General features: G+C 34.9%; 3 protein-coding genes across 8 annotated transcripts in view; all 3 read right to left on the bottom strand.

Annotated features, from left to right (window-relative positions):
• LOC123319522 (autophagy-related protein 16-1) overlaps nt 1-19,991 on the bottom strand; it is a 646,240-nt gene extending 626,249 nt beyond the window's left edge. The window contains exons 1-9 of one of the 5 annotated variants that reach the window (XM_044906539.1): nt 19,722-19,991; nt 19,391-19,661; nt 19,016-19,178; nt 16,130-16,218; nt 14,379-14,426; nt 13,314-13,358; nt 10,930-11,068; nt 8,628-8,733; nt 5,789-5,931 (exon numbers count right to left, since the gene is read on the bottom strand). In XM_044906539.1, coding sequence (XP_044762474.1) covers nt 5,789-5,931; nt 8,628-8,733; nt 10,930-11,068; nt 13,314-13,358; nt 14,379-14,426; nt 16,130-16,218; nt 19,016-19,178; nt 19,391-19,661; nt 19,722-19,815 — 1,098 coding nt within the window. In that variant the 5' untranslated portion in view covers nt 19,816-19,991. The remainder of the gene's footprint in view (nt 1-5,788; nt 5,932-8,627; nt 8,734-10,929; nt 11,069-13,313; nt 13,359-14,378; nt 14,427-16,129; nt 16,219-19,015; nt 19,179-19,390; nt 19,662-19,721) is intronic. The other 4 variants (XM_044906540.1, XM_044906541.1, XM_044906542.1 and 1 more) reach the window with 4 other exon arrangements.
• A 266-nt stretch (nt 19,992-20,257) lies between these two features.
• On the bottom strand, nt 20,258-24,124 carry LOC123319113 (tetraspanin-31-B). Of its 2 annotated transcripts, XM_044905964.1 has the most exons (6): nt 23,917-24,124; nt 23,684-23,851; nt 23,012-23,230; nt 22,825-22,953; nt 21,968-22,061; nt 20,258-21,486 (listed from the first exon to the last, which is right to left on the bottom strand). In XM_044905964.1, exons 1-5 carry the CDS (start codon nt 23,974-23,976, stop codon nt 21,987-21,989), a joined length of 651 nt encoding a protein of 216 aa, XP_044761899.1. In that variant the 5' UTR covers nt 23,977-24,124; the 3' UTR covers nt 20,258-21,486; nt 21,968-21,986. The 2 variants fall into 2 exon arrangements, with proteins under 2 accessions (XP_044761899.1, XP_044761898.1); XM_044905963.1 differs by lacking the exon at nt 21,968-22,061 and having other exon boundaries at nt 23,917-24,122.
• Nucleotides 24,125-24,321: 197 nt separating this feature from the next.
• On the bottom strand, nt 24,322-26,213 carry LOC123318827. Its single transcript, XM_044905575.1, has 2 exons — nt 25,302-26,213; nt 24,322-24,941 (listed from the first exon to the last, which is right to left on the bottom strand). Exons 1-2 carry the CDS (start codon nt 25,894-25,896, stop codon nt 24,490-24,492), a joined length of 1,047 nt encoding a protein of 348 aa, XP_044761510.1. The 5' UTR covers nt 25,897-26,213; the 3' UTR covers nt 24,322-24,489.
• Nucleotides 26,214-27,370: the final 1,157 nt, after the last annotated feature.

The raw sequence follows: 27,370 nt of genomic DNA, 5'->3' as shown, positions 1-27,370 counted from the left end.
AGGACAGCAGCAGTGCAAAAGGTGTTAAATAGAGTAGAGCTGACAATATTCATGAAAAATATTTTGATCTTCAATCATAAAATGCTTGTAACCCGAAAACAGTGCATTTTTTAGAATGTTGGTGTGGCTAGAACGGGTTCAAGGGTATAATGAACATTTCTTGACGCTAACAACTCTTTATGGTGATGGCTCCGTGTTCTTTTGGGAAGGCATTTGTTTTAATGAGCGTATAGATATTATTATCCTCATAAACGCAACCATGACAGCTGTAAGGTGTTGTGATGTGATTGTAGAACCTACTAGTGTTCATTTTGCGACGATAATTTTCAACGACAAGATAGAAATGCATGGCATTAACCGAATTGATTGTTCCGCCACCTCTTCAAATCAAAATTGTATTGAACATGTCTGGTCTGCAACGTCAAAGCAATAACACCGCCTACGTTACTCACCGTAGGGCGTAGACAATATAACCATGTCTAACCATCCACCACGAAGAGCAAGAACCGATATTAAACCTTGATTTCGAGGCTTTTGTAACAGAAGGAACCTTTATCAAGCCTGCAGACTGCACCAGGTAGAATCTTCATTTTGTTCTATTATATGTGTTGTCGCTCTGAAGCATTCTTTCTAGCTATTGCCATTTGGAACAGAGTAACAATATGTATACACCTGACTTAATAGGTACATCAGTATATTTACAAAATCGTATTTTAATTTATATCATTTAGTGAAACACTGGCACCGCTTATCTGACCCACCGCAGACATTACAGCAGCTCGCCAATGCTTCGATGGACATTTCGCAACATATTCCTTGTTTCAGTCATACCTACAACCTAATTGATACAATGCGGAATAAAGTAACAGCAATAAGAAGAGCTAGAAGAGGCTCACACGATATTAAACCTTCTCAAGGTGTTTGTAACAGGAGGAAACTTTATTGAACCTGCAGACTCTACCAGTTAGAATCTTCATTCGGTTGATGTCTCTTGCTTAGTGTTGCAATTTCAGGAAAGTCAACCGTACGAAGACACCTAACTCAATATATCAGTACATAATATACAAAATGGTTTTTTATTTCCTTTCATATATTATTGCAGGTGCGCAAACTTCCAGTTCAAGTTTTGGGCAGTGTAGTTTGTAGCGCTGAAGATATTTCAGGATTTCACAGCTGATGTATTTCACCAAGACTTTGCAGAAGGCCAATATCCGACGGTAGTGGAAGGTAGTTTCTCCAAACCTTTCTTTAGTATAGGCTGAATACGCCATCTTAGAACCATCAGTAAACGTTCCACTGTTGTATGAGATCTGATACAGCTGGTCAGAATATCTCTGCCATCGCAAAATGACAAATATCGGAATTTGCACTGCCCATCATGAATTTCAAATTTGAATTTGAACCATAATCGTTTATAATTGTATAATATACCTTTCAATCTTTATAGAAGGTTGTTATAAAGAGTGCGGCATAGAAATATGCCGAATTATTTGTGACGCCAAGCGACGAGCAGAGGGCAGATGAGGGTGAGGAGGATTTAATTCAGTAGGGGACATCTTGAAGTTTCATTCCTCCACAGTAATTCCTAAACTCCATGCATTGGACGAACTAACAGCGCGAAGTTCTTCAGTATCACAAAGTAGTAAAAACTATGAAAGTTTTGACGGCATGCAGACAGGAATTGAATTCTGAAAAAAGTACCACGCAGAGCAGGATTCGAACCTACGACCCCCTGATTACCGGTCAGGTACTCTCCCAACTGAGCTACCCAGGCAGACGTGAGGATCCATCTGCATTGTCTGGAAACCACTATCTTCTGGATTCAAAACTTCGAAACTTCCATAATATTAAATTTCAGACATTAAACTATCTTCTCAGTAGTAAAAACTCTCTGCTAGTAAACAAGAAATAGGTATAAGTACAAGGAAATTCCTCCTGAAATTAATTGAATGCGAACCTGTCCTACGGGCTGCATTAATCCTCCAATTTCGCCGATTTGTCCCTTAGATACATCACTGAACAGTCCATACACGTACCCGAGTACGGACTTGGGAGGCAACAATATATATGACTTGCGACGCAACATACAGAACGTCCCACTAAGTGCCTGTGTTAATCTTAATTACGGACATGGTAGATGGGTCGGAGCTAGAACAACGAAACCGGCAGGATCTGGATGGCATCGTGCGGCTGTGTCTGCAAACCCGGGAGTAATGGGGACACATAAATCATTCCGGATGAATAGGGACGGGAATAATTGCCAATCGAATACGAAATATCCTGGAATCGGAACGCGATGTCACGGAGGTTTTGCCCCTCGGTGGTGTTAATAACGATGCTTTCAGGAAATTCGATTACGCGAACCCCAAGCTTAAAATCGCAGTCCACATATATTTTCTCTGGCTTGAAATTTTCGTTCAATATCGTAAGAACTTCAGAAAACTAAAAACATAACAATCGAAAAAAAAACAACAAAAAAATATAAAGATATAGGGGGGGTGAGTCTTTGACAAATATTTCAACTGTAGATTCTTGAGGTCAAGAGAAACACTTATTTCCTATACCATTTTTTCCATTTCAGTCCTGATAAATAGATATGGCTCATAATGAGCTGATTTGACTCTGTGAGCACTCCTTTTTATGGAAAGATTTCCTTGAAACTCTCGAAGATCCTCGAGACTTGCGCTAAGGTTGAGGTTTCTTTCGAACCGTAAAATTTCATCTCCCAGCATCTGATAGACAATAAGGATCGAATTCCGATTCTAAGAAAGTCTGAGGTGAACAAGGATGTATTGATATCTAGTTAGCCTAGACCAGATCCATGCATAAAAAAATATTGCGTTACCATAGCAACGAACATTAACTCATTAGAAGTGTCAGTGTGAAGTTTGAGGTTAAAAAAGAAAACCAGAGTTACGCAATAAATTAAAAGAAAGATGTTCACCGAAATGGTGAAAATCGAAGAATTGGAGTATCGAGCCATCATCAAGTACCTGTATTTAAAAGGGCTAAGAGGTAAGCAGATTTACGAAAATATGCTCAATACCCTTGGTGATCAATGTCCTTCGTATGCGACCATAAAAAATTGGACTGCAAGATTTCAAAAGAGGTAAATTTTCCATTGAAGATGATGGCTGATCGGGAAGGCCAGTTTCTGTGTCAGTCCCCGCCCAAAAATCTGCTGGAAAAGTTCTTGCTTCAGTTTTTTGGGATTCCCATGGAGTAATCATGATTGATTTTTTGGATAAGGGTAGAACAATAACCGGAGATTACTATTCGACATTACTCACCACTCTACAGGAAAAAACTAAAGAGAAAAGACGCGGAAAGCTATCCAAAGGTGTTTTATTTTTGCAGGACAATGCCCCTGCACACAAATCTCATATTTCCATGCAAAAAACTCGTGATTTGGGGTTTGAATTACCAGAAGAAAAGTTCAAAAGGTCGTAAATTTCCTTTCAACGAGGAGGTAATAAAAGCTGTGGAGGTCTGGTTTGCAGAGCAAGAAGAAACATTTTTTTGAAAGGTCTAGAGACGTTGCAGGTTCGCTGTAATAAATGTATCCAATTAGGAGGAGAATAATAGTAGTAATAAAATAAGTAAAGGGGAGAATATGTTGAGTAATAAAATATTTTGACATTGAAAGCTCGTTTGGTTCTATAGTAGGCTAAGAATTTTTCATGTATCCTCGTATAGACTTGAATTTGGAACACCAGGTTGTAACTTGTAAACATTTCATGACTAATCGTACATGTACAAGTAGTAAAAATGAAAAGAAAGACATGAAGACAAGAGCAAAATCACCCGAAAATTAGTGAAGGATCAAACATAGCATTGTCACTTGACTCATTCTTAATGCTCAACTCCACCGACTAAAACGAAAAGAATGGGTGAAACCATACGTTAGACTTCCAGGAGATAAATTCTTCCCTTCTCCTGAAATTTTTTATTTCGCACCCGAAAGCCTAATAATTAGAAGTTACGATAAAAGTTGAACCCTAAAGGGGTCTGAAAATATGAGACCTGGCGTATGCCACTGATCACCCCCAACGTGAGATAAGGAAAATGAAAAAGGGTGCTTTTTATGAACATGTTGCGTTGAAGTTGAACGCGAGCGTTTAATTATCAGCAGGTAATAAAAAATGCGGCAATTTTCTGGAACCCTCGTTCTATATAGGGTGAGTCTTTGACTCACCTTCAACACTGGATTCTGGAAGTCAAAAGAAGTACTTTTTTTTCTATACCATTTTTTCCGATTCGCCCCTGATAAAAAGATATAGCGATTTTAAGTAGTGAGCTGTGCCACCCTTGGAAAAATAAAATAACCTCCAGAATAACTAGCTAAAACTGTGACACTATAGATCTGTGGATCTCTTAAACAGAGTTTATTCAACCAAAGTAACCAATTTTTCAAGTTAAAGGAAGCTTTTAAATTGAAGGGACTTTATGTTTGGTTATGAAACTGGTCGTAACTCTCCTCAAGCAACTGCATATTATGTGTTAATAATTTGATTTTCTTCTATAGCAAAAATACATATACATATTCAAAATCTCTTGTCATTTCCATACAAATAATTAGATTAGGAATCCTTTCAATCAGTTTGCATAAAGGTTAATTATGTTCCTTACAGATTCTCGACTTCATTAACTTTCTGACGTAAATTCATATTGCGACTAATTACTGAGATATTTACGTTGAAAGGACAACATATCGCTTATTTAAAACCCAAAAATGTTTTGACAAGCGTCATAACGTCACATTTTGTACTATAGTACGTGGAATATGTCCATGGCCAACCGAATGCTTTTATAAAAGTGCATGGAGTATACGCTCAGACCCGTCCAACTGGTCAAACAGTGTGCTCTGCTTTTATTGTTGCTGCTGAATTCTGAAGTCCTTGCTGTATGACAGAAAAACGTGTGTTCTGTCCGTAATATAGACGACAAGTAATTCAATTCGTCATTTCAACATACGAATCAGACTCGCCAAATTACCAAACCCATATCCGATTTTTAATCGAATCAGAACGACGTACCGCAGGACCGTTTTTAATAAACCACCCTCATTCGTATTCATTTATTCACGGTTTATACTCAATTAGGACGTACTCCGAAAAACAAAACTCTGATAATTAAGTGCGTCAACTTTGTCACGGCACATTGTTGCTGGTATTAATTTTTCGGGATTATCGCTGTCACGAGCAGTTCGGACAGAGGACGGGTTAAACTTGTACAAAATGGAGTTTACATATATCGCGGGTTAATTCGGCAAATGCCGAAATAATGAAGATCGCCCCGTCGCCGTAAATTAAGGACCGCCGACACCTGTTGACGCACCTCTGAATTATTTCCCTTGCGGACAGTTTTAGCGCGTATTATCGCGGTTTTGGCGTCTCTCGTGCCCGATTTTTGCGTGAAATTGTCAAGAATTTTTGAGTAAGAGATGGGAATCCTGAATACCCTTTAACTTTTGCGTAACTTTGGGACAAAAATGTGATGTAAATGATTATTTTTTAGAAATAACGACTCACTCCTCAAAAAGGCATTTTGAATCACTTCAGTATGTAGTCATCAATATTACTAATCTGAAAGATTTCTCTCCAAACAGTAATATGAGTGATCCGAATAAGGAAAAATAATAACATGAAGAAGATAATAGAGAGAATTCGTTGAAATAAATGTAAAAATGAATATTCACACTATGTTCGTGCTTAGAAAGATACTAAAGGCGCTTTCTAAGTATAACATAACTTGATCAAGTCAGCAACTATAAAAGAGAGAAACTCACCCTTAATCTCATGTCCGACACCGTCCACACCCTGCTGGCGTAGTCGTTGGAAGCAGCAAGAATCATCGAACCCGTTGAATCAAAGTCCAAAGACATAACACCCGCGTTACTACCGACAAGCATGCCCTTGCTCACCACGTGTCCTGCGAACATGAGAGAACTTGTCTAATAACATTATCGATTTCAAACTCTGGACTCACAAACATACAGACCAAGGCCAGACAAAATGTAGTATAGTTAGAGTGTGCCTTTTGTAAGTTCTTTGCATGCATCTGTGTCCTATTATGTGAAGGCAAGCAGGATGAAGTTAAGGTAGGTGTAAGCTGTGGGCATAAGGATTAAGAGGAATAAAATATGATAAACACAGTAAACAATACAAAAAAAGTTATAGAGGAGAGTCCAAGTTGCCAAGCGAAGAATTTTCTACCACACAGGAAGGGAAATGTCATAAGGTATTGATCGTGGTAATGTTCACTGTATTTTCAAATAAACTACTACTCCAGTTAATTTTTATCTTTCATCTGCCAATGTAAGTAATATCTCACAAATTCAGAATAAATTTTGATTCTCTGTTCCTGTAAAATTATTCTTCAATCAAAATCTGATAGCTAATAATGATAAGTGGGATCATCCATTCAAAAATAGATTTCTACTTGGATCGTCATAGAATAGAGTGTGAAAGTTTCAGGTTTCAGGGAAGTTTATTCATATTTGAATGTTTTTGAAGCGTTATATTCTATATTGATCTTCATGGAATGGTTTGGAAGTTATAAATTCAGCTCAATGAAGAATGAAATCAAACCATTCTTTGTGGTTTCAAGAATTTGGCTCGAAGTCGATGAAAAGTGTTAAATTTCCATAAGCACTGTGCTTGAAAATGGGAAGCAGTTTAAGAAGCAGCGTAGAGAGATTCACCATAAGGCGGCAGAAGAAGTATAAGATCGTTCAAAAATATTCGTCCTCAAGTAGACCATGGAAAGTAGTGTCAAGCTCCTTCTATACACCATATTCTTGCCGTCTTCAAGGTTTAATACAAACCATCAAGTTGGCTTTTTCATTTCACAAGGATATGCTGATAATTTTTTTGTTAATTTATATCGAATCTTTGACAAATGTTCTATCTGGGAATCTTTACGTGGTTGAAGCTAAGAGGAGGAATCTTTATAAATAAAAATGGAACCCTATTTTGGTTTGTCATCGCATCACGTAAAACCGCTGAACCAATGTTTTAATTTTTTTAAACCTTCCTCATACTTTGTAGAAAAAAGTTTCGAAAAAGCTGGGAAAATCAAAGGTCTAGTAAGTTTCAGTAGCCAACGAGGGCGACCAACATTAGTAAGGAGAGAGATGGAGCTAGTATATAATAAAATCAAATAAAGTGATGATTTTTTTCATTTCTTTCAACCAATAGGGGGGGTTATGTACCCAATAATCCCCTTTCGTTACGCCCATGCGTTCCTTACCTCTAATGTTCCGATGGTCATTCTCTTCCCTCGAAATTTCCTATCGAACCAACCAGGAATTGCTGATAGTTAAAATAAAGGCGAGGTTGAAGTTTTCACTGACAATACTTCACACATTTTTTTGCCACAATCTTCTTGCAAAAAATCCAGAAAAGCACCGCCGTGCATTGCGAAACAATATCTTCATATTGCCAGTGCCAGTGCCAGTTGAATACTTCCAATCCAATTCTTTTACGCCATATTATATATTTTGCACTTGTGCAACAATGTTAGAAATATGAGAAAAAGGCAGAAAAGTGCGGTATGGTCTATGATTTCTTCGGAAATACTGCCACTACCTTACCTTTATAACGATGTTATTCATTTAGTTCAATCGCCCAGCAGAAGCGTCAATTATAGTTTAATGGGCCATTAAAATTTTTATTCTCCAAGAAACGAGTTTTATACATCGGTTATTTGGGATTTAATCAGTAATAAAGTATTATGCATTTATTATTTTTTTCTAACATCACCGCTTCCCCAAGAAGATTGACCTAAAATTCCAGTTTGTGTACCCAAATTCAATACCCTCTTAGGGTACATAGTTAGGAAATCCTCAACATTAAGCTCGTAGGCCGAATTTCCTGAAGTAGTATAATTATTTTGCTAAATCAGAAGTATATTTCAATCCAAACTTCAAAATTGATCGTAGTGATGGCATGCCTTCGCACAGAAATCTACAGCCATGTAATGAAACTACCAACATGAATAACTCTAATGAATATTCGTATCAAACTTAGGTTAGAGGATAATTCAATAGCTGAGATAGTCATGCACCTCAGATTCTTCCTTCGAATGAAGATTAGTTTGTAATGTACTTTTTTCAGATGTTCCTTCAGTATAAGTGCAATTTCTTGACTGAGTGATGAAGGTATCTCTTTCCATAGAATTCTACTTACTTTTATTGCTATTACTTCGGATGACCAAGCTCAAAATGAATGCAATCAGAATGAAATGATATCGCCCAGAACATGCATTCATGTCAATATCCTCGTGCTAATTAGTTGAAAAACTGAATTCGTGTTAAAGCTTGTTGAGTCTACAATGTTAGTTCGAATATTCTTTTCTTTTTGTTCTTATTGAAGTTAAACATGTTATCTTAAACGTTAAAATATGGACAGTTGACAGTACTAACAATACAACAAACTCAACTCGACCAATGTCCTCTGAACAACACTTACAAGAAAAAAAATGAAGACAAAAACAACGACATAAAACATTCAATAAAAATAATTTATTCTTAACAAATATATAAAAAAACAAGCCTCCACCGAACAACAAGCATGATGGCATAATGAAGGTAGCGCAATGGGATGGTTCTTCCTGCTAAAACTGACCTTTTGACGCGTCCCACAGTTTGACCTTCCGATCGGCACCCGCGGTCGCGACCATACCGTCAGCTGGACTCCACTTAACGGCGTTCACTTCACCGTCATGCGCGTCCTGCAAAAAAAAATAGATCGTTAAGGATAATGTGAACTATATAAATGGATCTTTTCATTGACCATGAAGAACCATTTTAATTATACTCCATTCACATTTATTTTAGCAGTCGGTTAGCCATGAAATAATTTTCTCAAGTTTTTGTAACTAGAACGGAGTAAGGTTGGCACTCATGAAATGTGGTTAATGTCATAACGCCGTTGCCACAATTAATATCAATTTTTATTACGAAAATGCCGAAAGTGATTGAAAAAAAAGAAACAGTGTTTCAGGAAGTGCTATTTAGAATTCAGGTCCGCTCATTCAAATAGTTATACCCTGATAATCTAAAATCCACAATACGTCAGACGGTAGCGAACATGTTCAATGTAAGAGAATTTATATAATGTTTCATCTGAATCTAAACGACTTATATTTAAGCTGAATATTTCCACAATCAGAAAGATTCTGAATGAAGAGGATGACAAAGAATTTCCTTCTATTGGGAGACCCAAAAAAGTGGTGCCATTTGAGAATTTTATGTTTGAATGAAGTAATGCGAAAAGTTTACTACAGGATTTTCGATAAATGTCATCGTAGAATAAGTTCCCGGAAATTGATTTTTCTCTTTTTCATTTGACTTGTCCTATACATTGTAAATGTCTTAAGGTACCAATAAATACCTAAATATTATTATTATATCAATGCATTAAGATGAACAGCCACAAATACGCGCCAGTTGTCCTGCTAATTGGTTATTCATGTGTAATTTTTGTTCAAAGATGAAATTCATCTTGATTGAAACTTGCTTTAATTTCTTTTACTTATATTGATGCAAGATCATTTTTGTTGAAGAATTTAAGATTCTTGTAATTATCTGTTAATTCTTTCGGGAGATACCCATTCCCAACCACTGCAACATATGCATTTCATCTTCGGGTTAATATTTTTGAAATCTACAACTGATGTAACGTATTCAAACTTTAGGCAAAGAAGATAACGAACATTAACTCTCCTCAAGCTAGTGCATATTATGATATTATACTGATCTCTTGTATTTATTTTCCATGCAAATAACTGGATTTGGTATGCCTTCAATCAGTTTGTATAAACATCAATTATGTTCGTCACATATTTTCCGAAGAGATTCGACATTGTGATAAAATAAGTAATTACAGAAACTTTTACGCAGAACGGGCAACATAGCGTTGATTTAAAACCCAAAAATGTTTTGACAAGCGTCATAACCCCACATTTTTGTACTATACATAGTGAAATGAGTCAAATTTCCATGGCCAACCGACTGCTAAAATAAAAGTGAATAGAGTATAGGTGCACGATAATGTCACTGGAGAATGACACATTTAGATTTTGGTCCCACAAATGACATTTTTAGCATATAGGAGACTTTCCTTTTCCTCTTCTCTCAGGTCATCGATTTAACTATGCTTTGATTTGAAAGATACCAATTTATATAGCCTTCAATTGGTGGATTTTATGATTGTGGGTAAGTGATTATGATGTTCCCAATTTCGAGTTGCTGAATAAATTTGAGAACTCAGATTTTGACTTTCAATAGTCATGGCTAACACATTAGATAGCGGAAAACCTTGTATTCGACTAGAAGCTAAAAGGTTGAGTTTGCAATTTTCTCTGTAATGAACAGCTATCGCTCAAGAACTCCGAGAAAAAGCCATTACACATTTCATACACCCAAAGAATCTATATGCTAAAGCCAATGCGTAGCCTTGAAGCTATGTGTGCCTATTAGTGCCTATTATTCTCTTGCTATCAACATATATGGCGAACAGAAGTTGGCTCTGGTAATATCTCCATGCTGCAAAAAATTTCTAACAGTCTTATATGCCAGCGTTCATTTGTAATTATACTGTACGACGGTTTAGTTCACTCGCTGTCGAGTTCTTTTGTTTTATTCAGAAGCTTTTCAAAACCCGTCAAGTATTATTGCCGAATTTGGAACTGAAGCAGTTTTGGCTCAATACCAGAACAAACTTTTGGCACTAAGCTCATTTAGCTTTTCCTGGTCACAATTTTTAGGCCCGGTTGTATAGTTCAAATTCGAGCTGAGTTCGAAAATGATTCTAGTTCAACCTATCAAAATCGTACGGCTACACAAGGCGCAGTTCTAGTTCCTACATCTTTGTTTATCTTCAGAAAGAGATTTTTTCAGTATATCGCATTATATAAAAGACTTACGATTTTCGCAACACACTTAGTCGGTAACATCGTCTCTTGCAAAGGAATGTTATAAGCCTCCGAAATTTCTTCAACTGAGTCCCTACTCGTGTCCCTACATGCATCCTCGATATCCTTCTGTACTTTGAGGTATTTTTTCCTAAAACAAAACGCAGAGTTAGGAATTAGTCATATTATCCATGAAGATAACGTGGAAATATTCGAATGTTGTCTTGCAGTTCATAAGCTCGATGAAATATTTCATCACCATCATCGTAACTTAACATCCTATATCACCAACGAAAAATTTCGATTAGCAAGATACACTCCAAATAGAATTATTGGGCATACTGACAAATTGTCTTCACGGCTGTCCATGGAAAAAAGCTCCATTACTCACAACAGAGTAATATCGTGTGGAATTGTGATAATGATTGGAACAAATGTCCAATTCAATTCAGAACAACCAACTCGAATCTTTATTGTTCATCAATCTGTCTAATTTGGAAAACGAGTTCGAACAAATGTGAAAATATAAAAATGATGTGAGAAGTATTGTTAGATTTAGCAATTTGATGTTCATATCTCAGGATATATTTAGAAATTACTCAAGGTACTTAAATTTACGTTACTCATAACAGAAGAGTGCGAAATCGGCAGTTGCAATGTGTTAACAGTATGCAGAATACAAAGTCAACTATATATTCACCGTCCATTTTAGAGACATCGTGTTCATGTTAATCGAAAAAATCAGATCAGATGAGGAGAAATACACAAAACATGCAGCCAGTCTCAAAAACTACAAAATATAAAAACACAGCACAAAAACACAACACAAAAATAACAGAACTACTACTATATCCATATAATTATTTGACATCACAGCAAATCCATCCATGCTTGGATTCCAAATAAAAGGTCATCATGAACGAAAAACACTTTCAATTTGGAAATTATGAATACAGTGCCAGTCTTGTCTCTAATTTAGAATGAATGCAGAGACATTATTTTTGTAAATATGCTCGAACTGGTAGATTAGAATTTTAAATTTCGCTTTTTTTGGTTATTAAAAATATTACACAACGTGTCGCAAACTTGAAATATTAAGAATGGCACTCCCTAATTTTTTATGACACTTCTTAAAGGGAATTGATATTCTTGCATGTGTAACTTGATAAGTTACAAATATCAAATCATTATTCCTTGTTATTTGAAAGATATTTAACAACAACTATTTCAAAATGAGGAAATCTGATTTTCAATCAATTTTGATTCAATAAAATAATTCAAGCAATTTGAAAATGGAATGACAAGAGATTTTTTATCGAATGAATAATTTGAATAAAAATGAATAAGGAGAGTAACATTGTATTGAGCGAAGAACAATCATGATTGGGTATGGAGATAAAGCAAGAACACAAAATGAAGTTCTCCATTTGTTCAGAAAGAAACATCTTGATTTAGCCCCTACGTCGCAAAGTACCATGAATGTCCTCCCTAATCTTCACTCGATAGTATACTTACTCTCCTCACATTTTTATTCAACTTTTTTATTTGACAGTAAACGATAAGCAAACACTTCTTGACATTCAATTTTTGAACTATATTACTTAAGAATATAGATGAAAAGTTAGGATTGCCATTGAAAAAAAATCTTTGATGATGTTATATTTCAAGTTAACCAGTCAAAACCGCAAACCCATATCTCTTGTCAGTCAGTAAATATTGACACTTCATCAATTTTGGCCACCAGCCTTGATGACTCTCCCTGTATAAGATCAGAAAGAGAAAGGCAAAGTTCAAAGTTCAGCAGCCTAATTGTAGACGAATTTTTCTCAACGCATGTTAATTTTATTTTTGTGATCTGTAGAAATGTCCGTAAACAAATAAAGAAAAACAGACCTACACCCAATAACATCAGATGATCTCCAAAATTCTTCGAAAACACATTTGTAATAAGCTCTACATATAATGTCAGCGATTTCTCTCTAGTGAATTTTTTCAAATGAGAAGAATTAACAGTAGGTGATCTTTAAGTATCAATATTTCTGATAAAGCTTGGAATCTAATATCCACCCATCAGAATCAGTCATCATTGACTGAGAATCTTTGAAGAGAAATATTTTTCCAATCACTTACTCCTCTTTTCAAATGGGTCCAAGTGATTATAGTTCATTCATTCAGTATTTAACGAAATGAACTATGTGGTGCTAAAAACAGAATACTGAATAAAAAAACAAATATATTCTTTCATAATGCCTGGTTCAATATGAATTAAAAAAATATATGTACAATTATATTACCACCACCATTGACAGATGACATTTTTCGAGTAGTTAAACTACAATGAAAGTTACGTAATGACATTCGACATCGAGCTTATGAACGCTAACCAATCAACGTACCTTTTGAATAGACCAAATGTGCTCAGTAATTTTTTGGACCCATCACTGGAATATCAAAAGCAAGAAGCAACATGTATTATCTACTCAAGAAGCAACAAACAAATATAAGCATGCAAAATAAAGGGGAATAAAAGGAAACAGGCACAGTGTCACAAATTCTGTATGAAACTAAAGAGAATTCTACACCACACAAGTAACAATGAAAAAAACAAATATACAAGATTTATAGTGAAGATGACGCAGGGTTTTTATAGACGATTGTAACACCGCAGTGGCCGTAAAAATATTCTGTTTTTCACGTTTCTGGAAACATAAGCTTCACGAAATTTCATACAGTCAACAAAGAATAATTCGAAGCTTACTACGATATAACAATCATTCATAAAGACCCTGTCATAGTGATTTTTTATTTTTTCGATATTATAGTTAGTTATTTCCATCATTGTGGATTATTCTATAAAACGTTTCGGTGAGCATTAATCAGCCGTCTTCAGGGAATATATCGAACAATAAATTTTGGTTTCCACGAAAAATAAACAAAAATATCAAATTCTCCCCAGGAAATTATCGGAAATTTCAAAGCACGAAATCGAGGTAGTGAAGAAATCACTATTAGTATTAACTTCATTTCATAATTCGTTATGCCAAATCAAAATGGAGAGAGCTTCGAATAAAATGAGAGGAAAAAGAAGTTGATCGCTCCCTTAAATTGCTCATAATTTTTGGCAAATGAGCACCATCTGGGTGCTCCATAACACCAAATCAGTTATAAGCTACCACTTTACAAAAACACGATAAAAATCGGAAGCAGTCATTTTTTCAAGGGAGTATATACCGATGGTATTTTGGCGTCAAGTTCACACACCATTAAACTATAGGTAAGAAATGAAATGATAAATTCCCTCGTGGGTGTCAAAAATTGTTATTTTTATCGACATAATACGAACGTCACATCTACGACTAACAAATAATTGTTAGGTGACGAATTTGACAAACTTATAGTAGATGATAATTAATGAACAAACACCTGGTTGTTAAAATGCGGGAAATGAAAAGAAAATTTACATGGTTTTCTCCAGATCGGCACCAGGAGGCCATCCAGAAGGCTGAAAACTGTACAGAAATAAAATGAAATTTTTGGTGTTATTTAGATAAAAGAAAAGTTGTTCAGAACCAAACCTTTTTGTACAATTCGAAGTGTTGTTTTGACCTCAAAACCTTTACGATACCATTCTTTGCAACAGGATAAACAGTAATTTGCGTATTTACAGAGTTGAGAAAATTTTACACCAACGAGAAGGAATAAAAATTACGAAAAAGGAACCAATAAAAGGTTTCAAAAGTTTAAAAAAAAAAGGAAAAATTTAAAGAAAGCTCATTTTTTATTGACGGAAGTTCTTGAAAAATTTATAACCATATTAATAATACAATCAGAAATAATGATCCTTTAAGCATATACAGGGTTAGTATTTGACTTGTACCATATATTGATAGATTCTTGAGGTCAAAAGAGACATTTTTTCCTTTGTCACTTTTTCGATTCGACCTAGGTCAAAAGATATAGCCATTTTTGAATCTTAATAATATTTTTCCAAGTATTAAATAGACCCTTTCAAGATTCATATTGGACAATAATAACCAATTCGGCTTGCAACCACCCATATTAGCTCTGATATTCACCTCCATTATGTAATTATTCATTTGTAACTCTATGGTTAAAACTAGATATGGATATTAGTGTTCTGTGGTTGCAAGGTTGACAAACACATAACACTATAATGATAACAAAATTCTCTTCAGAATAACAAGTTGAATCTATGACACTACACAGTGTGTTATGTTTTAAGTGTATGTATCTATTAAACTGAGTTGCATTCAGCCAAAGTACACAATTTTCCGTTGTTCACAGACTTTTTGTTGTTCTTGATTATCAAATTACTCTAAAACGGCGCGTTATACGTTAAAATATGAAGAATACTTTTAAAGGTTGGATTCTTTACATTTCTGGTATTATTATAACATGTAATGATCATTATCAAGAACCTTATCAATGAAAAAAATTACATTACAGATTTTCAACCAGCTGTATCTTTTCAACCGAGCCAAATTGGAAAAAATAGTAAGAGAAAAGTGTTTTTTTTTTACCTTAGAAATCATCTGTTAAACTTTATGTACAAGTCAAAGACTCGCCCTGTATAATTATACGATCGAGTGTGGTAACCATGCAATCAGGCATGATTATTGTCCAATAAGTCTTCATGATTGCCCAATCAAGTATTTTGATTTTCAAATCAAACATTTTGATTGCCCAATCAACTATTTCGATTTTCAAATCAAAAATTTGATTAACCAATAAATATTAGGATTGTCCGATCAAGCACTTGTCTAATTGAACTCTATGATTGTTTCATCAAGACTGATGTTTGTTCAATCACACATCACAATTGTTCAACCAAGCAGGATCACTGCCCAATCAATCTGCATATTGCCAACCTCGACTCAATTTTTAAATTATATTTGGAGCTGAAATTCGTTGTGGAATAAATATAAATAATTTCTGAAGAATTTAGTCATAACTTAATCACATTCCAGCAAAAAACCTCAAAACATCAAAAAGTAAATATGGAAAGAAAACCAATTCGCAAACAATCATTCTACATAACTTCCCACATAAAGAAAATTTCCCGTATATACACACTCCAAACGACAGCAACTACTATAAAAGTACGCCATTCACAGAAAATAGAAAAAACTTATCTTGAACATATATACAAAAATTCAAGCCTGTGGAAAATGCGAGGAAAAAAACAACTCACCTAAGAAAATTGTCGTTTTCCTCATTCAACCTGTCAACGTCTTTCGTCTTGTACTTGATCAGTCGCTCTACCAGCTGCCTATTCTCGTCCTAGAAAAAAAAGTAGAAATTATGTCGAGAACGAACCGTGAAAACGTGCAATTTTACAATCGGAAAGGCGTGGTGACGTCTATTTTCCATCTCGACGGAAATTTGAATGGAGACAACAAAGTTGGATGGAGTTCAAGTTTATTAAATATGTCATCGGAGAATTTTATGTCAACGTCGTTGAGGAGCAGTCCTAGGAAATCACCTACGCGAGCAGTGTGAACTCTTGATAGTGGTATCCTTGGGGTACCGAGGAACTCCAGGAATCTTTGATGAACCAATTTGCAAAAATATTTTTGGTAATTACTTATCTCTGACAATGTGGATTTTATTCGAGAAATAAATGAATTCGAAAAAATGTGATGAACGAAATTTACGTTTATTCTTGAGGTCAAAGGAAACACTTTTTTCCTTCATCATTTTTTCCGAATCGGCTCAGTTTAAAAGAAACAGGCTGTTCAAAAACCATAAAATATGTTATTTTTGATTCTACCGCACAAACGGTTTTTTATCGAATGAAATGAATTTCGGAATACTGTTTTTCATTGATTTTATTAATCTTTTTCGAACACAAGATAAGTCCCACGTCTTCCAATTTCCCCATTATGACCATTACGTGCCATAAAAATACCAAAAATTCAAAGAACCCTACTCTTGAAACTAAGTTGGACGCTAGTCATGCATATTTGAACGTTTTGTGAAATAAAAGTATTCTTCATATTATCTCGTAATTCCAGTAATTTGATGATCAAAAATTGAAAAGTATCTATGAAATTTGAAAAATTGGGCACTTTGGCTGAATACAACTCTGTTTGAAAGATCCACAGATGTGTAGTGTCACAGAATTAGCTAGTTATTCTGAAGGTAATTTTGTTTTTCCAGGTGTGGAACAGCACATGATGAAATCTTAAAATAGCTTTATCTTTTTATTAGGGCCGAATTGAAAAAAACGGTATAGGAAAAAGTGTTTCTTTTGAACTCAAGAATCTACTGTTAAAATATCAGTACAAATCAAAGATTTGTGATGTCCAATCCACGTTATATTCCAAATTATCTTTCACATAATCAAGTACTGTGTCAATTCTCGAATGACAAACGATATCTCCTGTGTGACCTTTACTATGTTCTAGTCACAAAAACTTAAGAAAATTATTCTATGATCAACCGACTGCTTCCATAAAATTGAATGGACTATAAATAATTACATAATAATATGTGGATTTCACTATTTTGTGTAGTATTGGGGTAGAGTTCTTTGTATGTTCATTTGAATTATTTTCAAAGGAGAAATGTGTGGGAGTTGGTGTATGACGAAGATCATTAAAAGAAATTGAATTATCATCTTCATTGAAGCCAATACTCAATAGTATGACCTCGAACTAATTTTCTTACTTTTAATGCTATTTCGATGTTTTACACCCCACATTTGTACTCAAATATAGAACGTTCGCGCACAAACGCAGTCAACGGTGCATATTGAATTTGTCGTCGTTCTGACCTCAGAAGAATTATCGACTATTACCAGAATGCGGGAGAACTACGGATTTTTCGAACAATATAGATATATATTTATAGTAGCGTTTGTATGGGGCAAAAGAAAACTGCACGTAAAATGTCCGCCTGTTACACATCTTACCACGGGAAGTTAAGGAGCATTTCCGGGAATGAAAAGAAGAAAGTTTTTTGCCGGGATGATTTGGAGATTTATGCAGATTGATGAAATCAAATGGATTCGTAGAAGGCTTATAATTTTTTTCTTATTTTATTTCCTATTTCCATATCCAAAACTACAATGAAGTCATAAAAATGTAGATCATGGTAAACTAAAACATGAATTACACGATTATCACTTATATGGTCTTGTTAGTGAAACTCATATAATTCAGTTTTCAGTTTAATTGTGGATTTTCGCCAAGTATCTGCCACATAAGAGAATAGAGCGGTGTGAACTGTAAATGAATAATTATGAAAAAATGTATGTCAAAAAATAGTGTGGTTCTTTCATATACAACTTTTTTTGGGCAGTCCCTTCTTAGGTTCAGACCCCTATAAAGATGGCATTCTCTACCCCTTGCAATCATAGGGGATTACACCAAATTGTTTTTGATTGACTTCTCTTCTCTCTCCCATAGAATGTCAGCTCAATTTCAAATCTGTCAATTTTCCGATTTCTAACACAAGAAATTGCTTTTCAGTTACCACCTTTGAGTAGCTGTATCTAAGAAGGAACTGCTCAAAAAAAAAATTCATATGAAAGACCAACACACTATTCTGTGAGAAGTAATCGGCCTTCAAATTTGTTCACAACTATTCATTTACACCCTGTATAGTTCGTTGTTCAGTTGTCTTTATTCGGACTTGTTTGGGTCCTTCAAGGGCATAAGCATTCACCCTTGCAATTCAATGACATAGAAATGCACTACAGGGGATGATAACTCTGCCATCTTGAAAATTTTATACAGGCGCTTTTTTGGTGAACGATTTATTACGACATGTCTATCTTCTGCCAAAAGTAAAATTTACCTGTATATGTATTATAGGCAAGTTGGATTCGTTGAAAACCCTTGAAATGAAAATGCATTCTGTAAAATGTATATCAAAAGAAGAAATCATATATTTTAACCTTCAGTGTTCGGCATCAGATGGCGCCACTACCAAAACAAGATTAAATACGGCCATGAAACGAAGCTACACTTGCATTTAATTTCCCTCTAAATGAATACTTGCCTTTTAAACAAGCAATAGAAATCTACTCAATGCATGAATTCAAATGAAGCATTTTAAAAATCAAATTAGCTACCTGTGTAGTCCGTAATTTTTCTTCTAAGGCATTGAATGCCATTTGCAGCGCACTATGCTCATCTCTCAGTGTGTCAATAAGGTATTCCAGTTCTTTTAAGGACTTTTGATACATTCCAATCTCAGCCTTCAAACTTGTTCGTTCTTTTGTCATTTCAGCTATGCTGAAACAATAATTATATTGTTGAAAATTTGATTCAAATATTTTCTAATAACTAAAAGCACTATTACATATAAAGTTGCTTCACATTTTGTAAACAACTTATAGGTACTATATCTCTCAGTAGTAGCTGATGTCAATAGATATAGTAAATTCAATTGTGTATATCAATATGAAAGCCTCCATCTCATCAACTACAATATATAGACCCAATACCTAGCATCTCGAGTTTGCAGTAACTTTTCCTGTTCTTGGACCTTAGCAGTAAGATCAATGATTTGTTGTGCATTCTCTCCTTTTCGTCTGTGTAACTCAGTAAGCTCTTCTTGTTGAGTCAAAAGTTTCTGTTCTAGAAACTGAATTTTTTCTTGATACCGCGAGTCGTTCCCACCACCTTTGCCTTCGGACACTTTCAACCTGTCTATATGACTTGAAAGCTGATTATTTTCCACCCGGAGAGCATTGGCATACTTAAATATCTTAGTATCTAAAATGGAAAGCGAAAATTTAGCATGATACTCTGAAGGACCAGGGTTGTTAGTTATACTTTGAGCAATTATATCCTGGAATTTATGTGCTTCTACTTTATTTCTAAGTTGTAGTTGGGATTTAATACTTTCTTTCCAGTTATCTGTTGCCATTATTACTAGGTTAGGTTACCAGAAAGCATGCCAATCCCAATACGATTTGTTTATTGATGTAGGAATGATAAATCGTGATGCACAATATACAGAACAGATGTTATCCAAGTTTTTTTTTGAAAACAGGAAATTCGAATATCTGGATACTTTCTTTCAGAATTTCAAAACAGACGATTTTCTATGTGCATTTGACAGATATCTTGTTCTTACAGCCTACAAATATTAGATCTTGGCAAACTTTATTTTATCTTTTGAAGCTTTCGCTAGAAAAAAAAATAATATTCTACCACACCGAGACAAATTAAATTCGGATAAATCAAAATATTTTGGGATACGGATTTTTTTTTTTTTTCATTTCTATTTGGGATGACTTTCCAGTTACAGGGGCTGTACGAGAACATCTGACGAATTCGGCAAAATGAAAATATCAAAACTTCAAATAATTTTCATAATATTTATTTTAAAATAAATTGATATACATATATTCACAATGACAATGTTTGAATTTGAACATTAACATTAACTTACCACTGAGCACTGACAATTGTTTATCATATAAATAAATAACGAACAAGAATATAACATAGTACGTATAGAAGCTCGAAACATGTAACCCCTTAAGGCTTCATACTGAGCAGATCATCGACTACTCCGGAGATCACTGAGTTATAAATAAAATGTATGGTGATGAAATAATTTTGCTGTGAAATAGGAAACCTTAGTTATCTCATAAAGCTAAACATAAACTAAGTAGGAATTAAAAATATAAATTGGCTCATGAAAGAGTCAAAAGTAATGCACCTACACACTAGATGTCTATTTATCAAAATTAGGTATCTCATTTGATGTACCAAAATACACTAACTATAATTAGCGACTTACTTGTCCCAATATTTACAGCCTGAAATCAGTTTATCGCAATCAGTCAAAAAAAAAATGTCATAATTGGAAATGAACAATGACTACGTACATTTCCTAGAGTGAACAATTGCGCAGTTAACTGAAGATACAACAAGCTTCATCAGACTGAATAGGCATTTTCAACAACTCTTATTTACTACTTCAAATTAGTAATTAGTTCTGAGCATTTCAGAATATTCTTGACATAAAAACTTGTGACAGTACATTTCTATTTGATGTTATACCATGAGAAAATTATTATGAAAGCGATACAGAGATCTATTCTTCAAAAAAAAAAACAAAAAAGAATAAATATCACAACCAAAACTTCTTTGAACGAGCTACAATTGAAAAAAAAGCTTTATCACACTTTTTTTGTTACTACAGTTAATATAGAGGAAAAGATCTTCAAGAAAGTGTTCAAGCCTGAAATTTCCAACTAATAGAAAAGTTATTATTGATCACCAGCCTTTGTTGATGCAATCACATTGTCTTGGCTGTCACGTCTCATTCGTAAAAGAAAAAATGCTTTAATTATACCGTGATGCAATACAATACAATAACTATCTGTTTTTGAACACAAAGTTACGTCATATTTGAGGAAGTCAATAATCTTTGGTATTTTATGGCAATTCATCGAAGAACACCTCTAAAAAGTAGAGACTAGAATCAATAGGTGAAATTACTTCTTGGAAACACAGCAGTCGCTTTGAGATACAAATCCGGATGTGTTTGGTTGCGATAGCGTCTTGTCAGCACCAGTCCTATTATCTATATGAAAAAAAAATTAGTATTTTCCGGGAAATGTGAACCTCCTGATGTTTCTAATTCGGTTTTTGGAATTCATCAAACCTGATTCAGCAACCTTCAGAATGATCTTTAATAGAATAATTTCAAGATAAGCATGCTGTTATCCAATCACCAAGTTCTATGTACATACCTCAACATAAACATAACCTCAACAAAACTTTCAATTTTTTCCATTACAATATTTTTTTTTGATGTTGCATATTAATTAGATATCCAGGACTACTGTAAAATCTGTATATCTCTCTAAATGCAGATAATGATTTCAGTGTCAGAGCAATTTTTCGAAATATTCTTGAATATAAACTGTAGAACTCAAATTTGATCTGTCACAGATATATCGAAAGTGACATATTTTAAAATATTAAGTCGAAATTTGAGGGTGAAAAGTAGGACAGTTTAAAATCGAAAGCTTTGTTGAGGGATGGAAAAGATTCAAACCCACCCATTCCGTAGTTTTCAGACTAGAGAAATGCACTGGGATTAGCTCGGGGATCTTTCTGATTACGATAGCGTACAGTTAGCAAGACTCCCATGAACTGAAACATGCAACCAACACCAAATTATTTCGAAATTTTCATTGTAGATTTGATTACTGGGAAAGATAAATATGATTAATCTTCTGAAAACTATGTTGAATCATAGCCAAAAAAAAAATGAAAATTGTCAACAATGCAAGCTGGCAGTTGAATTCATGAAAACATTTGTAGAATGAAGTAAAAAATAACTTGACTCAAATATGACTTCAATTGCAATGACTGTGATTCAACTAATGCAGAAACAACAATATTAATATGCATTAGATAATAAATACGTAATTAGTCCATTTTTGGATGTTTTAGAAGTGATAAAATTTCTTCTTTATTTCTTTAATAACCAGTATAGCTCTTCATTTGGCATGAACAATTTTTATTCCTGAAAATTTATCACTTCCTACTTCACCTGTTATCCCAATGTTAAAATATTGATTCAATATTTATGGGGGCGACTGTTAATGAAGAGACTGTTAAGAAACAAAAATATATATATGGGGAACTAATTTAACCCATTTTCAAGAAGACACAAGTCCCAAAAAATTTTTACAGAGATTTTAAATTTTCAAGTTCATATCACCTAAAGTGCCTAAAGTATGGGCTGACAATGAACTTTTATGACTATTACTGATGAGAAATGATATATCCAACTAATTCAACTCATTTCCAAGAACACACAAGTCTGGAAAAAACTTTTACCAAGAATTCAAATTCGTTCAATCATATGGTTAAAAAAACTGAATTAGCCTCAACCCTGATTGTTACTCACCTCAGTAAAGCTGAAGAATAATCCAATCCAACCACACAGTTTGAAGGCATAACTTATTGTGCTTCTCAGTTTGTTCATACATTTTGGACATTTGCAGTCCTCGATATTAGGGTCAGGACAGCACTTCAACTGAAATCACATGAATTTAACTAGAGATGCTCGTTCCGTAGAACAAATTTCCAATTACCATAAGCTCTTCTTCGCACTTTGGAGGAGCATGTTCCTTATCAATTTGCTCACTAAAACCACAACAAGTGAAGGTATCTTGAACCCTTATCCTTGTTGAATTACCTCCTTTATTCCAACCTTGCTCTGCCATCTGCTCTTGCTGTTCAGTGTTAACCCCAAGGCAAGCACATGCTACAGAAAATTGCAAGAGGAAAAGCAGGAAAAGTATCACCATGTACTTATCCAAGTCAAGAAAAATTCAGAGCTTATTTTGAAAGAAATTTTTCGGTTCTTTCAATGTAAATGACATCTGTGATGTCAGTAATGATCTCATCAAAAACGTAACTACCTTCAAAAATGGCCTTAAATGTTTTTCTTATTGGAATATTGAAACCCAGCTAAATAACTTAATAAAATTGCTACAGATAATACAATAAGAAAAAGAGGAAGTATGACCCATTATTGGACATCCTTATTCAATTCAAATAAAACTGAACAAGAACCAGAAAAATTAACCAGTTCAATAGATATCAGCCAACAAAATTATGAAACCAGTAGATTTGAGGTCACACTTTCTACCCACATAATGCTAATTGAGCACTCATTTGAAGGATACTGAACACTTAATTCAATTGAAGTACATATTATATCCTAATATACTTATGTTAGGAAAATTTTCTAAAAAGGATACAAAGAAAAGCATAACTTGGTGATGCTTTATGGCTCCTAAGAGCCCAAGCATGGATATCATAATAAGGATAATTCCGCATGCTATCAGTACACCAACTATCGGCAGGTTGGATACAACGGAGGCAGCCCTTCCATATACAGCAACACTTATCAAAATAGATCCTACCAGCTGCAAAAGAGCATTCGTTGGCCGTTAGCTACATAGATCCATTATTAATGAAAATGTTCACTTACTATATATAGAATGTTAAGTGCTATGAGGGAATTTTTGGAGCAAGTGAAACCTCCACACATCTTTAATTTCCTTGCCTCTGTACAGGTCGTTATCTAATTTATGAAAAATTTTCTGGAAGAAAATCACTGGAAAATACGAACAACGTTCATGTATTGTTACAGAATAAATTGTCCTTGTCAATTTTGACAAGAATTAGTTAACCTTACTTCCTGATGTTTTGGAACTGGGTGACCTCTGTTGGTTGGTTGCAGAAGCAACACGCAATACGCACTTCCTGGTAAATGCATTATGCATGAGGAACTTTAAATGTACAGGGGCTGTACTGAAAGTGTCCACACCAATTTCATTTGAGAGAGGGAAATATGTCTAAGGTATCAGGGTGAAAATTAGGAAAACATGAGATAATTAATTGCTGACCTATATCTCTATTTCTCATCCACTACTCGATAATGGCATTGTTTCAGTAAAATAATCTTATGGTAACGTACATATCATTGAATATGAGCAAAACATACAGGAAAAATAAATAATATCTAGGAATTCATCAGAACTTGGAAAACTGCAGAATTCAATCATTTCCTATAAACACTTCCGTAAAATGGAGTATGATCAGGATGGTGATTGAAGAACCTCTCAGACTCCTGGTGTCCAAGTAAACTGTGTTGGTCCAATCCGTTGTTCACGCCATACACCTCTCCGCTACCAGCGTACTTCTTGGACCCAAAACTGCCCTTGCCAGCGTTACTGTTTCCAACATAATGTTCCTGGTCGTAGTGTCCTTCTTTCTTACTTTCGCCAGCGTTGAATTTGCCATCAGCATGACCGCCTTTGAAGGAAGAGGCAGCGTTTTCGCCGAAGGAACCATGTTGGCCATTGAAGAAGACGTTGTTACCCTCATCGTTTTCCTCGTCGTAATATTCTTCCGTCTTGCCTGATTCGTCCTTGTGGTGGGATGTCTTGAAGCCCTTGATGCTGTGTCCCTTCTTGTGGCCTGTGTTAATTTTCTTCTGTCCGCCGTTGAGACCTATATAAATTACAATATATTTGAAACTCTAGAAAAGTAGAGACTTATGCTACATGCAGAAATAAAAGGAATAAGACCAACTGCCATTTTGGATGTTCCAAACAAGAATAGGCATTGAAAAAGGCATACAGGTGGGCTTGTGAAAACAAAACGGACGAGATAAATGCTCGGACATGTCGAATTGAATAAAAAAACAAGGTTTTAGTGGATCACACAGCATTAATGTAACTTGTTTCACATTGTATTGTATTGTAATAGATACTATGAATCAACTAATGAAGTGCATTACTGAAGGAATAAAAACTTCAAGTATATACATATGTAGTAAGTCTAACCTCAATTAAAATGTTCATCACATACCTTCTTGGGCGAAATGCTGGGCCCCATTGTAGTGTTTACCATCCTCAAACAGTTTCTTCCCAGCTTCTTCTTCGTTATAATATCCGGAATCCCCTTTGACATTTTTCAGGGCAACTTGTCCATGATTATACCCTTCCTGACCTCTACTGATCTCCTCACCCTTCTTACCATGAACTTTTTCGTAATTCTCGTCGGTAATACTCTTCTTTCCACCTCTGTAAATATTTTTATCTACAATCCCTCCTCCATAACCACCCTGGTATGGGGTACCGATGTAACCTGGTGACAAACCAATGGCAGGTCCATACCCTATGCTACCACCATAAGGTCCATACTGATAACCAGGGCCAATTCCTCCGAATTTTCCTAGTCCTGCACTGTACCCACCCCTTGAATAGGCTGGTTCGTACTTAGACAATCCTAAATCAGCTTCGTAAGGGTAGTAACCACCTTCTACCACGTGGTAACCGTGAACAGGGATCGTAGACGCGGCAGTTTTCATGACATCTTCAGATTCGTATCGATATTTGTAAAGGGGTTTCACTTCTTCAGCCAGAGCTGTGGCTACGAAGAGGACCAACACGAAATTATTCATTTTGTCGAATGATGGTTTGAACAGATCTACGGGGGTTTATATAGCGAATTAGATGATTTGTTCCGCATGATCGATTTTTATTTGTTTTAATAGTATCGGGTGTCAAGTTTGGTAATTGGTTAAAAAAAAAACAGCAACGACCTTTGAAGTACGGATGGATGGAGTTGGAGAAGTGCAAGTCACTGTCAACCTACGAAGAGTCGTGTGACTTGGAGGAAGTCTGGTACGAGGAGGACAATCGTTTACACAGTTGATTGAGGCGTGAGTCCCATGGTTTTGACCCATTTGCTGGTTGGAGCTTCGGAAAGACACATTACATAATTTCATACTCTGAACTTTTCTAGACTATTTCTAATTTCTCAATTTTTTAGGGATAATTCTCTAGATACGACCTCTAAGGGCCCAGACAGCTCTGGCTCATTCGATAACCCTTTTAAAGTACCCTTAAGTTCCTACGGTTTTCTTGAATTATTTTGAAGTTCTTATTTTTTCTTCTGGCATCTCAGCAGTTTCTGTTGAGTTCATTGCTTGTATGGGTAACAGCTCTGGTCATTAATTCGAAGTTACATATGAAGGTAGGTAGGTACTCAAAATCTGAGCAATGCAATGAATAAATTCGTAGAAAACACAAGTTGTCCCAAAAATATTGAATAGGCTGGCAGAGAGAAATTGACAATTTGGATTCTAGCTTATGTGCAACGCAGTCTTTCAAAGCTGCGGCTCCTACGTCTAGATCAGGCATTTTAGGTCTACCCTAAACTTAAAACCATAAGCAAAAGTCATGCAAGTGCTTAAATTCTATTAGCTACAATAATACAATTTCTCAATAAATAACAATCTGCATTTCGAAATATTTGAAATTACGTCAAATACTTAGAATTATATATGAAATTTTCGCTATCCATATTTGAATTGAATCCAATGGTTTTCTGTTATGAGTAAAAGTCTTCTATTCCGAGATTTTTTATTAGAAACGGCGCTATTCAATAGGTATAGTGAAAACTTATGTAGCGACTTTCGATCTAAGTGGATAAGATCGTTTAGGTTTAATACTCAATGAGAAAATGCCACTTCACCCACTAATGCATTGAAAGCTTGAGCTGCTTGAGACCCTTCATCGGCTCTTCAGAATATTAACATTGAAATAAATCGGTTGAAATTGGATGAAGGACAAAAAATATAATTTATACGGAAGCAAATTATCGAAATTAATAAATTAATTGACTGTGAAGTGGTTCATCTAGGATAAAATATAGAATAAGAACTGGTAACCTTAGTCCAAGTACTTGTAGTTCCTTTCACAGAGTTGGTGAATCATATTCCACGAAATGGTTGTAATTTGAAGACTCATTGCGGTTGGATTTAATATCGCCCAGATACAGATTAATGCAATAAAATCAAGCAATAGTGGATTACTGGATTAGTGTTATTTTTATCATAAATTAAAACCCCATGAGCTTGTTCCCTAAGTTGA

This window comes from Coccinella septempunctata, chromosome 8 (genome assembly GCF_907165205.1).
Source record: "Coccinella septempunctata chromosome 8, icCocSept1.1, whole genome shotgun sequence".
NCBI classification, from domain to species: Eukaryota; Metazoa; Arthropoda; class Insecta; order Coleoptera; family Coccinellidae; genus Coccinella; species Coccinella septempunctata.
This window is presented reverse-complemented; position numbering and strand designations above follow the sequence as displayed.